General features: G+C 36.7%; 2 protein-coding genes and 1 long non-coding RNA gene across 8 annotated transcripts in view; 2 read left to right on the forward strand and 1 right to left on the reverse strand.

Annotated features, from left to right (window-relative positions):
* The window catches only part of LOC122565804, a 166,717-nt gene that overhangs the window by 146,773 nt on the left and 5,433 nt on the right, over positions 1–14,511 (forward strand). For 3 of the 5 annotated variants that reach the window (XR_006316274.1, XR_006316273.1, XR_006316277.1), the window contains exon 3: positions 2,910–3,032. The exons of the other annotated variants lie outside the window; for them this stretch is intronic. The gene's annotated coding sequence lies outside the window, so the exon portion shown is untranslated. The remainder of the gene's footprint in view (positions 1–2,909; positions 3,033–14,511) is intronic. 5 annotated transcript variants of the gene reach the window in all.
* On the reverse strand, positions 3,040–5,953 carry LOC122565809. Its single transcript, XR_006316282.1, has 3 exons — positions 5,823–5,953; positions 5,420–5,725; positions 3,040–3,825 (listed from the first exon to the last, which is right to left on the reverse strand). It is a non-coding gene; the product is annotated as an uncharacterized LOC122565809 (long non-coding RNA).
* Positions 9,452–12,331, forward strand: LOC122565803. Of its 2 annotated transcripts, none has more exons than XR_006316272.1 (2): positions 9,452–9,873; positions 11,360–12,331. XR_006316272.1 is itself a non-coding variant. In XM_043722162.1 (2 exons), the coding sequence occupies exons 1-2, from the start codon at positions 9,628–9,630 to the stop codon at positions 10,170–10,172; spliced, it is 483 nt and encodes a 160-aa protein (XP_043578097.1). In that variant the 5' UTR covers positions 9,452–9,627; the 3' UTR covers positions 10,173–10,680. The 2 variants fall into 2 exon arrangements, 1 of the variants encoding a protein (XP_043578097.1); XM_043722162.1 differs by lacking the exon at positions 11,360–12,331 and adding an exon at positions 9,936–10,680.

Genomic DNA, 14,511 nt, shown 5'->3' on the forward strand with positions numbered 1-14,511 from the left:
GTGGTGGATTAATAATACCAAAAATGTCCTACATAACATGGAATTGCTTCTGTAAGAAAGTAATGAATCAATAAATATAAAAATATTCTATTATTACGTACTTTTTAAAGACCAGTCATTTTGGCCGGTTTTGGTAGAAATAGCTTCGTGTCAACTATCGGTAGTTCTAATGTTAAAAACACACAAAAGATATAACTCAGGAAAAGGAATTAGAAAAATGAAAAACCATCGTTCTCGTGACAATTAACTCTTTCCTGCGTATCTACAGGAGCAGCTGGCTTTCAAGTTTCCATACGATTTTTCCACGTCTCACGCGAATTCCAACCACGTGCCGTTTCGTCGCGGTAAATTCAGCTTGTCCTGTGAGGGTGGCAGCCGTTGAATTAACGACAGTACAAATTTAACTCGGTCGCGTGCAACAAATAAACGAACGCCGCTGCAGGCTAAATAATTATTGCCGAGCAAAATGGCGTGCTCAGCGGCCAGCCAGCGTAGCGGCCATTTGTACGTGGCCAACTCATAAACGCGGCCCAACTCTGCTCTGCCACGGTCCTCTCTGTGTTGCACGGGACGCGTTTTCTACAGAAAACAGCTGCTCCAACCTTTCAGTGTCCCTACAATGGCAACAAGATACGCTACAGTTACGATTTCATTTATCTGAAACTCACGCCTTACAACGAGATTTTTAAAATTCTTTGTCCGTGCAGTGCGCACGTCGTAATAGAGGACGAATTACCAGACGAATTACACTGTTAACACATTGTTGACCGGCAATTTTACTGAGAATTTATCTCACGTCACCGGCCATTATTTCGTAACTGGATGTGGAAGTAAAACGATATAAATAAACTTTAATAAATTTTATTTATTATTCAACTTTTAATATTTCTTTTGCGAAGAAAAGCGCATCACGTGGCAACGTTTGGCCATGGAAACACGAGTTAACTCGTGACCGGTCAACAATGTGTTAAGATTCGTGTCGTTACAAGCATAATTACGAGTATTTTGTATTTTATCTACCGTGTGGAAAGCGTATGTCAACCGTACGATTGTTAAACGCGTGTATACAGGGCGTCTGCGAAATCACGGTACAAGTCGGCTGATGATTCTACGCGTGGAAATTAATCGAAAGAAGAGAGCAACGTTTCTTCGTCGAAGGCTTCGTTTTCGAGAGAAACGAGTTTGGAAACCCAGCAGGTTGCCGCGTACGTAAATGTAAATTATGAAACTTTTCTTTCTTTATTATTGTTACCGATTATTATTACTTTATTTACTCTGTGTTTAATTTCTATGGTTCCATAAGCAAAGATAACTCTAGTAACTTTTAAGAATCGTTTTATTAATCAGCAAGCAAATAGCGACATTGTTGAAAATGACCACGTGAGTTCGCGCTCGCTGTCCATATGCAAATGCGCTAGTTACAGTAAATAATAGCTAGAAGATAGTTCTAGATATAATCGATGGATTTAATCGATAGGTTTAAGGGGGTGTCCTGAATTAGAATGTTTTAAAACCGTGTCTTTTTGTGATTTTTTTTGGAAGGAGAGGAAAGAAATGAAGTTATTGAATTTTGAGGTGTGGTTTTATATATATTTAACGAACACGAAAAATTCTTTTTTAAAGTAAAAAAGAAAATTATAACAGATTTCTAAGCCTATTTCATGGGCTGCAGTTTTCAATCGGCGTGAAAGATCCACCTCGTAATTCTTGACTGAAACGAAAAAGCAAAAAAGGATTAAATAATTATATATTTTTCTTCTCGATGAACTAACAAAGTTCGTCAGAAAGTTTATTTTAGTAATTGTTATAGCACCTTAAAGTTTATTTTTAAAAAACACATTTTTTCTTCAAACCCGCCAAAATTTTCAATTTCACACTATTTTCTGCCTTTTTGTTAGTTCATCGAGAAGAAAAATACATAATAATTTAATCCTTTTTTGGTTTCTCAAAATTCTCTTTCAGTCAAGAATTACGAGGTGGATTTTTCACGCCGATTGGACTGGGCTTAGAAATCTGTTATAATTCTTTTCTTACTTTAAAAAAAATTTTTTTGTATTCGTTAAATATATACAAAACCATACCTCAAAATTCAATAACTTCATTTCTCTCTTCCCCTTCCAAAAAAAAAATCACAAAAAGACGCTGTTTTAGAACATTCTAATTCAGGACACCCCCTTAAGATATTCTTTTGTTTTTTATCCCTAGTCCATTTAAGAAAGCGTAATAAGGGTTTCTCGGCTCAGAATGGCGTGATAAATTTATCCAAACAATAAAATAATAGCTATTGTGATCCTACCTCTAAATACAGAAATAACAACAGACACTGTCCACGTTAAACAAAATACAGACACGAGCAGAAACAACAGCTTCATAATTCGAAACTACCAGGCGACAGACGGCAACCTGATGGATTTTCAAACTCATTTTTCTTGAAAATGAAGCCTCGAGCGAAAAACACGTTGTTCCTCTTCTCCGCTTATTTTTCCATGTGGAATCATCAGCCGACCTTTTGCACCATAATTTCGGAGACACCCTGTACATGCGCTTCCACGTTCATTAATATGTAGAAAATATCACTTCACATTAATTTATAGGAAAGTATATATATACATTTGATAAATTTTACTCAGAAAAACACATTTACTGTCTTAGTAAATTGATCAGAACTGGGAAAAATTTCCCAGGTGAAGGATTCGTAGAATTAGGAGAAAAAGGTGAGTTAATAAGTCAGGAAGAAAAGAACTGGCTATGAATTAAAATAAATAAATATTACGTGGCCAGCAATTTTTATTTTGCTCTATTAAAAGTTTGTTATTGTTCGAGGATAAGCAAGAAAGAGATAGTTATGTACATCAAAAATCTACATGAAAAAGCGTTCTTTCTAAATAGCGTAACATTTTTGTTCGCAGCACATCGCCGGTTTAATCGACAACGAGAGAGTTAATTCACGTCTGGTTCGATGAACTTCTGTCAATCGAACGCTGTCATCTGAATACTCGGAATGCGAAGTCCTGGTTTTGCGGAGTTTCACGGTGAATATCGAACGAACTATTCGTAATATTTGGATTATGTATAAAGCTCGTAGACCGAACATTTGATCTTGATGATGCGTGAACGAAGTGTTGCATAATTCAGTATTTTTAACAAATAGTAGTAAATAAATTAGAAATACCACGTCTGATATTTTTCTATATCACCATTGTTTCCTATGTTACTTTATGATTATTATACAACTTGGTATTTTTAGAAATATATTTTATTCCGGTTTCATCACTGTTTTACAGTTTCGTCTTTCTTTAGATCACCGCCTCATTCGTCTCTTCGATGTAGAAAATATCTGTCTATTGGAGATTGAAACTGTGATAATTCTCAGATCTCGTTAGGATCTATATTCTGATCGTAGAACGATCTCATCCTTTCAATGAAATATTTGAAGCTGAAATACTTCGAAAGAAACTTTTACGTTATATCTTTCCTGACTGTGCTGTCTACGCTTTTTAACGTTCATCGTATGCAGATTTCGTTGGATGAAAACGATAAACTTGTGGAACACGAATGGAAGAGAAATTGCTTCGGTTGGCCATTACTTGGCACGCGTAAACCGCTCAAAAATCATACTAATCCACTCCATTTTGTGAAAATTGTACAATTTTAATATACCGAAATATAATAAATCTACCGCTTTATTTCGGTCTTTTTCCATTCAATTATGCTTTTTCTAACATTCAAAAGAAACGCCCAGCAAATTCTTGTTGATACAGACGATCTTCCGCTTTAATTTTACGTGATCCGTGTTGTTAGAATTCTACAAGTCTTCTCTGTCTGCTGAAATGATAGCGATAAATATGAAAATACAAAAATATGAATACAAAGGTACAGAAGCTAAACGTTCATTTGTTAAAACTGATCAGACTTCTGCGTGGTTAAATGCACATGGAAATGTTTAAAGATCGATTTTCAAATGTAGTGTAATAAATGAATTTAACAATTTCGAAAGAGGCGAAGATTTGAATAAAATCGGATATACCTGCGGTGTATCATCGGTAGCTAGGAATCACGTTTTTAATTTAAGCGCTTTTTAACAGATTCAATTTCATTATTCGCTCGGAACAACTTTGTTTACGGAGCCCTTCCGTTCGATATTTTTCTTACCTTTATGAAACGAGGATTTTCAATTCTCTGCGAAGCGACACGATTTTGTATTTCATATCGCCGCAACCCGGGAAATAAACTATTAAATTTAACCTACATTTACGAGATTGGTACAGGTAAATCGTACTTTATCCCTTCGATACTTTCTGTGATTGAAATTTTTCTAAAATTTCTTCCGCCGTTTCAATTACAACCACGTCTGCGGATAAAAACAACTAGTGACGTGTTAAATAAATAGACGAGATGAATAGCGGAAGCTCTAAATCGACCATACAATCAAAACATTTAAAATGGAGATATTACAAAATTCCATTTAAATTCCACTATCAAGAAGCTAAATTTTTGAAAAATTATGCAATACACGTTAAATTCAAATTGTGAAAAATCATGTATTACACATTATGTAAATTCCAATATAAAAATAAGCATTACACGTACGTTAACGTTAATAATAATGGAAGATAATAATTATTAAAATAATATTCAAGAATTCTACTCATCTAAATTTTGCTAAAATTCCCCCTCTTATTTAAATTCTAATTACTTGTGTAATCTATATTATACAAATTATCGCGTAAAAATACATTCATACGCATTAACAGTAATAATAATAATAATAAAAAAAAAAGATAGCGAGAAAGATAGTAAGACATGCGTTTAAAATATTAAAAAATTCTATTTGAAAGTTATTATAAATTCGTGAAAAAGTAGATCTTGTGGGGAACTTTGCCAATCTACGGTGTCTCTGTTTAAACTGAAAATTTCCAATTTTTCGAAGCAAACAAAGAGAAGCACAAAGAGTGCAGTGACGAACGAGGCCAGAGGCCTGTAAGCGCGCGAAACGAGAAGGAAGGGAGAAACGGAGCTGAGAGAACGAGAGAACAGAGGAACGTCTGTTCAGAGGCACGCGCTGCCATATCGTTGCGCAACAGCTTGACCGATCCATCGACTCGAAACACGCGTCGACGATTAACCGCGTTATCCCTATTTGCATGCGGCATTTATACGCCACGTTAATTAGAAGTTACGTATTGTCTATCTATTAAGCAGCTCGTTTTTCCGGTTTCTTCCTATCGCCAGATCGTAAGATGTGTGTTCGCACGACTTTGTTAGGAAAAGATGAATTCCAATGAGAAATGTTAGAAACGTTAGATAAACTCGTTTCACAGTAGCTCTATTACGGAGCTGTTGCTTTCTAAGTGCTAAATAGTCTGTGGTTAAACATTCTTAAAGTATAATTACACAAATTGAAGTAATTCAACGATACCTTTTGCCATTTGTTCTGCTGAAATTGGCGAACGTTTGAAACTATAGCCTTTTCCTCGGCTTTACGTCGATCGCTTTTAAACTGTTTCAATCGTTTGATCGTTTGATCGAGTGTCATCTCAATCACGTAACGCAGATAATTTTATTCGCGATATTCTGTGTACGATCTAAATAATTTTCCAACTATTCCCAGAGTAAAAATTTCTTCCATTCTGTGTTTTCAATCGTCTGGCAATCGTAAGCTGCATTTATAAGTTTCTTCGTTGCACGTTAATTTAATCTGCGGGACGTGCGCGCGATACAAGTTCTAACGTATATGGATATTTTGAAAAATATTGAACTAATTAATTGAATAATTACGTCAATGATAAAAATCGAATAAATCTTATTTCATTTTTCATTACCTTTGAATCGCCTAAATTGAAGAAAACAGATTGAGATTCGTTTTAACGGTTATACGGAATACGTATACGTGTTGCAGTAAAAACTGATTCGGAGCGTTTAAACTGGAACGCAGACGAAATACGGACGCGTGAAACATTACCTGGGAGTTACACCGGGTTATACAGGGTTAACTGGTAAAGTGGTTATAATGCGCCAGTGCGTCATGCAGCGTCCTTGGTGCAGTGCACATGACGCACGGATGCATCGTGTGCGAAAACTTTTCCACGTTTGATTGTCACAAGTCTGCTCGTTTAAAATCCACACGTTCCCTGCGTTTCTTTCTTTTTTGCGTTCCGTTTCAATTATTTAAATCAATTAATTCAAGCTTGCTCGATCTCACGTTTCTTTAAATATTCGGTTCGAGCAATTTCTTGCGAACGTTAAGACAATAAATAAACGATAACGCGAAAACTTAATTAATATATCCGATTTAATCTTGGAAGAAACGAGATTAGTTTTGAAATATATTAAAAAAATTCAAGTTCATTTCGTAGTCATCGAAGCATACTGTCTATTGCTCGCAAGCTTTACCATTTACATATTTAGGTATTTAATAATAATTACGCGTTCGATAGAAAGAAAACCAATGGAAAATTGTTACTCCGAAAAATAAGATACAAAGCTAACAGGAACCTGCTAAAGGCTACTGATTTATTATGAAACAGCCAGAAAACTATATTATATCTTGAATTGCTTTTCTTTCACAAATTACCCGATATCAGATACCAGAAGCGATCTCAAATTTTTGACCTGTGCTGTTTCCTAGGTTAATAATAAAGCTAAAAACCCTCTCATTTCCATCGAGCGTTCTACCTGACAGGCTTTGCACGTGATTTTTCCACGAAAATTTCCCTGTCACTGGGATTAGAGACGCGTTTTGTCTATGTTGGTGGACAAGCGCGTCGGTCAGCGACGGTCGATTAAAAAATATCGAGAGCCGCGGAGAAAAAGAAAAGAGGATAGAGAAAGAGAGAAGAGGGAACGGAACGAGGTCGAAGTCGAACGGAAGACAAGATTGATTACTAAGCGGAACGTATGGAGGGTCGGGGACAAAGCAGAGACAAAACAGATCGAAACACCATCCACGCTTGGGGCGGGTTTCTATTTGAGCACCCTCGGCCACGCTCGAGTGCCTTACTAATTCGATTAAACGTCGCTCCCGACCTTCCGTACCTTCGACACGTGACAGTCTAATTAGCGTGCGATTATTTCTGTAATGCCAAACAGGCCACCCGTACGTTATTTGTGCCGTGAAATAATATTGGGGAAGGTATCGATGGTGTTTTTAGAAGATTTCCTATGGCGGAGCGGCAAACCACACGATCGTAATGAATTTCAGTTTGATTAACGCTAGAACTACCAGTCAAATTGACTGGTTTTACAATTTTATTTTAAAATTCCTACTTCGTATTATATTCTTTTTCGCAATGACTTTTGCAAAGACAACTAAAAGAATAATATAATGAATTTTATTTTGCTTTTCATGTATTCAAACTGAGAATAATTTTGTATCAAGGCTACTCATACCAATACCAGCCAAAATGACTGGTGCTTGTCAAAGTATAAAAGGCTGCTGCAATTTGTTTATCGAACCCCAATTAACCAGTTTCCTCGTTTTGTACAACTTCGCACACGTTTTTAAAATTCTTACTGCGTATCGTTCGATACGACGATATCAGTTACCAGGAAAATTCCGGATCGATCGCTAGATCGCTGGATGCTAACGCTGGAAATACCACAGCAGTCAAAACGACCGGTTCTACAATTTTATAAATGTGTCGACCCTCGGTTAGGGATCGTGGTGGATTAATAATACCAAAAATGTACTACATAACATGGAATTTCTTCTGTAAGAAAGTAATAAACCAATAAATATAAAAATATTCTATTATTACGTACTTTTTAAAGACCAGTCATTTTGACCGTTTTGGTAGAAATAGCTTCGTGTCACCTGTCGGTAATTCTAGTGTTAAGTATTTGCGTTTTAACTTACTTGGACGCGAGTACGTCTTTTGGTCGATCCGATGAAATTGCAATGGAGCTGCTTTTTCAGATACATTGTGTATGTGTCAGGTTGTCCGAAAAGTTTCTTTCGTTTTATAAGGAAATAATAGACGCACAATGTTTTTTTCTTTTATATTAATTTATCGAACATAATAACAGAAACATAACGAAATGGATCATACCTAATTCAATAAAATAGTATAAAACGGAAATTGTTGTTCATCTATTATCACCTTACGAAACGAAAGAAACTTTTCGGACAACCTAATACAATGGTTGGAGCAAATATTTGTACATACTCTTGCTTTTTATTCTTTTTTTTTTATAGCAGGTCCATTTCATTTTCACGGTATCGATCGTACTATCGATGACACGAAATTCAATGTACTTGAATGTACTAATTAATCGCTATGTACACGATACGATAAATACAATGGTGTGTAGATGCTTTTTGGTAATTGGGAATTTCGTAGATATATGAATATCGTAGAAGAAAGAGCGTATTGATAACTATTTGCATTTAGTATGTTTTTTAACGTTCATTTACGTCGAACTTCTACGTGATAAGCAAATTCGCGAGACGTTCGTTCTTTAACACTAATTTCAAAAATTGAATGATTCTATAAAAACTTGCATCTCGTTTAATGAACTTTAATGAACTAGAGAGTAACAAATACAATAAAAAGTTTAGTAATCGAAATATATGCAGATTAGTTGAGACAATGAACGAATAAAAATTATCCGCTAAATATTTATTGTCTATGAAATTCTTACTTGATAACATATCTCTATAGATTGTAACTCACGGTTACTCAAAAGACGCTTTTAACAAGCTCCTAATCATTTCTCGGGTTAATCTCGTTCGCTGTTAAATGTTCTAACACTTATGCACTGATATGTACTTTCTTACGTACACAGAGCGTCATGAAGGTGCGTTTAGGCGAAGCGAGCTAGTTCCTGCGACGCTTCGTGGTGGGTTTAGACCAACGGAGAGTATGTTCGTTGTCCGCTCGGTAAAATTAAAAGACGATATCGTAATCGAGCATTCGTCCGCCGATCGGACAAGGAATGATCTCACTTTCTTCGCGTTTCTGTACACGTTTGGTTGAATGTAAATTGTTTAAATTTCGTTCAGCGTGAGGGCACAGCCGAACGAATGTTCGTTTGCGCTTTCATTTCATCAAATTTTACCAGAGCGATGAAAGGAGTTAAACGCACCATTAAACGTAATTAGAGCGGCAGATCGAAGCGTAAACGAGCATTCGACGATTGTTCGTGAAATAAAAAAAAAAGGTACGTTATGAAAGATCATAAGAACGTTTGAAAAATCTTCGTTTCTTCGTCGGTTATGGTTGCCACGAGCCTAATCGAAGATGGAACTGGAAATAACTATCGAGCATTCCAGATGCTCGGTCTAATCTCTACAAACGTTCGTACACAAAATTGTAAATGAGTTTACGAAGCTATCGGTCGATGGTGGTTTACAGAAAACGAGCAGTAAAACGCTGCTGCTCTCGTTCTATATTCTTGCTGGTTCGTTGGAAACGCGGCTAGAGGTGTTGCAGCGAGTCGAATCGGCTCTTGAATCGCATCGAATCGGCCGAATCGATCGATTTACGATCACCAACGCACACCTGACCGACCATAGAGTGGCGCCGATCGAAACGCGGGTATGCACGCGCTCATTCCCGCATTATTCGTCGCGTATAAGTGGGAACGTACACACATGGGTGCAAGTTAGGTCGCACGGCTGACCCAGATATGCGCGCAGCGTCGCGTCGTCGCGCGAAGCGAAACGCGATTGAAACAGCCCGCTCTAGATTTCGCCGCCGTTTGTCGTATCATCGGCCATCGTATCGCGCGAAATATCGTCACGCGACGTCTTCTACTGGGATCCTGATCTATACAGAAGTGTACGATCGATCTACTAACTATGCTAATAGGCGTAGCTACGTGCAAGTTGCTACGAAGTCGCTCGACGGTACAAACTTTATGGCGTCTATTCAGGTAGTTTTGTTCTTAATACTGTTGTCAATTACCGCGGTTGTTCATGGTTGTGTGGTTTCTAGGTAAATGGAACGGAAACGTTGGATAGATTCTGGTTGGACGAAACGAGTTGTTTGGCTGAATCGAGTTTACATGTTCCGAGGAAAGTGAATGCGAAAGGAAATATTTTCGTATTGGCGGATTGCGAATGTTTAGGGAAATTCAGGTTTTTGTATAATCATTATTTTATACCCTTGGAAATAGAATCGTATAAATATGAAGTAACGTGCAAGATAAATAGAGATTTGTTTCATCCTTGAAATGCTGTAACGAACGCTGTACACGCCTCGGATATTTTGTATATTTTCGCAGATCATGTGCAATGCGCATTCGAATTTCTCATAAACGTAGGAACATTGGCAGTGGGTAAGCAAACAAAAGTATAACTTTGATAATATGCAATCGATCATTGAATTTTTCAATTCCTGTAGCCTACAAAATTATCACATTTATCTTGTCAAATTCTTAAATTGCATCTCATTGTTGTACGTTATTTAATGTTAATAAACCTGAAAGCCAGAGGCCAAGTTGGAGAAGAGTTCAAACTCTTTTATTGTTATTAATTTCTTTTATCCGCCACTGTGATTCGATTTAAGGCAGCCCCGTTGCAAACACACGAAACAGAAGGCATAGAGTTTTGTCGTATCCCCGATGAGAAGTCTGCTCTTGAAAGTAGCTGTGAAATGGTTTTAATAAACCTGAAAGCCAGAAACCTGGTTGTAGTTGAAGGAGAACCTTCTGCTGTCGCGACTAAGCCGCATTAACATTTTTTTATCCGCCACGATATCTACATTTAAGATGAACCTATAGATACGCAGAATACGTAGAATTCTTCTGTCCTTGATAAAAATTCTACTCTTCTAAAATAACTGGAGAACAGTTCTAATAAACCTGAAAGCCGGAAACGCAGTCGGAGAAGAACCTAAACTGGAAACCCTTGGCTGTGGCGAATAAGGCGTCGTAACCATAACGCAGCCTCGAGTTCCAGCCGTCTGGCAGACGAGGCGCACAAGCTGAGCGTATCCGGCACGAACGTGCGCATAAGTGCACACCGGAATGCCCGACGTAGCAGCGGTGCATACTTAGCGGTGCATACGCGCCACACACGCATACACTCGGTCACGCGATCCTGTATGCGCATACACTGTCTCTCAAAAGTATACGGACGCTTGGTTACGTTTGACAGAATGTGATGTAAAATCGTAGGTAGGTAGAAGCAGCTGATTTTTATTATTTTGTCGTTGTTACGTTATGTTTGCAAGTGTATAGGTGTACGCATATGTCGTCTATGAATTGGAGATGTAATTTAAGAAATTGTGAAAGAACGAGTCGAAGATGTGAGATCTCGTCTCAAGTTTGAGAGAATGTGACTTGAATCGCGGCTACGAGCAACCATGCAACCGTCTTGTTGTTTATTCGTTGTTGATGTACGTTGTACATGTTGCAGAGTGTTTTTAAAGCGAAAAATGTCACATAGAATGGGCTTGGAAGGTTAGTTAAACGCTCCGAGTAACATCGTTTAGGTTTGGCAGAGGAAATGTAACGTGAGTTCTAAAAAGGAGTAACTGCGACGATCGTAGTGCAGAACGTTTGATTACGTTTGACAGAATGTGATGTAAAATCGTAGGTGGGTAGAAGCAGCTGATTTTTATTATTTTGTCGTTGTTACGTTATGTTTGTAAGTGTATAGGTGTACGCATATATCGTCTATGAATTGGAGATGTAATTTAAGAAATTGTGAAAGAACGAGTCGAAGATGTGAGATCTCGTCTCAAGTTTGAGAGAATGTGACTTGAATCGCGGCTACGAGCAACCATGCAACCGTCTTGTTATTTATTCGTTGTTGATGTACGTTGTACATGGTGCAGAGTGTTTTTAAAGCGAAAAATGTCACATAGAATGGGCTTGGAAGGTTAGTTAAACGCTCCGAGTAACATCGTTTAGGTTTGGCAGAGGAAATGTAACGTGAGTTCTAGAAAGGAGTAACTGCGACGATCGTGGTACAGGACGCCTCTAAATTGGAGATACAATAGAGAAAGGGGTGGAGAAAATCAATTGGATATCGTAAAGTAAGGTTTTCCGCTGAGAATATGATCCACATTGTTCATATAAATATATTACAATGATTTTGTTATTTAATCGTTGTTATTAAAGTTACGGTAACGTTTACCTCGAGAGGCCACAATGTGAAAATTGTTAGATCGCCAATTTCTGAAACGTAACAATTTCTTCGCTCGTGAATCCCCTATTTTCTAATATCTTAAATCTCACATTGATTAATTAATATTTTCCAAATTTCTAAAAACCTTCGCTAACCCGAACGCTAATTTACAACCTGTAAATCCATTTGTATGCACATAGAGTTACAAATTGGTCAAACCTTTAAATATTTGGTCGTCCGGAAAGTTTCTTTCGTTTCATAAGGTGATAATAAATGAACAACAATTTCTGTTTTATATTATTTTATTGAATTACGTGTGATCCATTTCGTTCAATTTCTATCGCTATGTTCGTGCATAATTCAACAAACTAATATAAAACAAAAAACATTGTGCGTCTATTATTTCCTTATAAAACGAAAGAAACATTTCGGACAACCTAATACTTACGAGTAACAGTGCATGTACGCGTCAGAGACACTCTGAGTGCTGTCAGAGCTAAAGAGAAAGAGAGAAGGAGAGAGAGAAAGAGAAAGAATAGTCAGGAGCGGGTTCCGTTGGTGCGTGCGGGCATGTGCAAGCGCAAGGTCGTGTCGGGGTTGGGAATTCGGACTACCAAGGGTTCCCACCCCTTCGTATTGCACTAGAATTCTGACACTACTACCTGGACGACCGACTGCTGTTAGACGAAGATGGAGAACAACAGAGAAAAGAGTGGGAGGCAGATAGAGAAGGGCCACTCCGTCTCGTTTCCTTTCCGAAGCGTATCCTTCGGGAATACGTACCGGGTGAACCCACAGGATTCCATGCATCGGGTTGGTTCGCAAACCTGTTTCACAGGGGGAATTTGACACGTTCCCTGCTAATCCGATTTTCACGAGCCATACGTCATCATGGTAATAATTTTCATGTAAAATTAGTAACACTGATTTCTACGCATTTTATTTACCAATTATTGTGAAATTATAAGTGTAAATAATATTTATGATTAATTATTCTACTGTATTTGCATACTATGTGTGCGTTATCGACCAACGATTTTAAGTTATCTTTCATCTTTTCTATATTTTCGTTGAAATCTAACTTTGCTTAGAGAGATTAAGGTAACGCGTTGCAATGAAAGCTATTGGACGATATTCTAGAAACTTGGAAGAATATTCCAAAATTTTGGACGATTGTTTAAAAGACGAAAAACCTAAAAAAAAGATCGCATGGATATAAAGGACTCAGTATGCAGCCGACGCCAGTAAAAATAAGGTTGCAAACGAAGGATTATGAATTATCGCGTGAAATCGGTTTCTGCGTTGTGAAAATGTCCGTTTTATTTAAAAGTTACCGCGATATTACGTACGTTTATATTATATATGTGAGTGTATAATTTTTTAAACTACGAATTTCATCAAATTTTATTTAATCAGATTAGTTATTAAAGTATTACATGATTATTAAAGTACATTCGCTGTAAGCTAAAGTACCATTGGAAATTATACGAGGAACAATATAATTCGTTATGTTTCGTTCAATTTTCCGATAGTTAATATTAATTTGGATCGATAAATTTAATATTGTACAATGTGTAAATATTCTCAAAACATATCAAATAAACATATTTTGTTTTATTCATTTAAAAAATATACCAATTAGTATGGGAACCACCGATAGGTTGTGATCATGCTCTTCTAAGTGACGATCAAAACAATCGATACTGTCTCGACTGAGAGATCGGTATAAAATATTGCAAATAATATAATTGTAAAGTATTAATTATAAATTAGATTATAAACGACTGATTTTAATACTGTTAACCCTTAACGTGTTTTTCTATTACGTAACAATTATTCTGTACGTTATTATTATATAACAATGTTGGTCGCAAAATCGTTTTCGTTTACTCCATATCGTTCGGTTTCATGACGTGCGTCGTTGTTTGACGTATACTTACACGTCGTTTCGTTTATACGTCATTTCCGTTTATAACTGGCGTACGATGAACGTGTCGAGATTGTACAATACGTCATTACATACATTTGCAAGATTATGAGTTGCGAAATGGATAGTAATAGAAGCCTAATAATAAGATTGGCTAAGCTTAATGACAAAAGAATATGAAACACGTAACATAATCAATAAAATATATCACATCGTAGCGGGGAATATAGTTTGAAAATATAATTTTTCATTGTAAACTCCGATTCGTTTTTAAATCATTATACTATGTGTATCACTGTGGGATACAGTGATAAGTATTTGTCAAATTATATCTTTCTCTATCGATTTATATAATTTCGCGAAAAGTGAATAAAATTTGTTTCAGTTTTGTATAAAATTTTGTAAAAAACTGCGAAGAATATTTATTTCGTCCTTAAGGGAATTTTAAAAATATTCTTTCGATATTTGATTGAATCAATGATTAAAACGTTACGAATGAATTTCTGTAACC

The sequence above is a fragment of the Bombus pyrosoma genome, linkage group LG3 (genome assembly GCF_014825855.1).
Source record: "Bombus pyrosoma isolate SC7728 linkage group LG3, ASM1482585v1, whole genome shotgun sequence".
NCBI classification, from domain to species: Eukaryota; Metazoa; Arthropoda; class Insecta; order Hymenoptera; family Apidae; genus Bombus; species Bombus pyrosoma.

Coding starts and splice junctions, on each gene's coding strand:
- LOC122565803 (XM_043722162.1), top strand. CDS start 9,628: ATGCGCGCAGCGTCGCGTCGTCGCGCGAAGCGAAACGCGATTGAAACA. Junction 9,874..9,935: donor ACTTTATGGCGTCTATTCAG/GTAGTTTTGTTC, acceptor TGTGGTTTCTAG/GTAAATGGAACGGAAACGTT.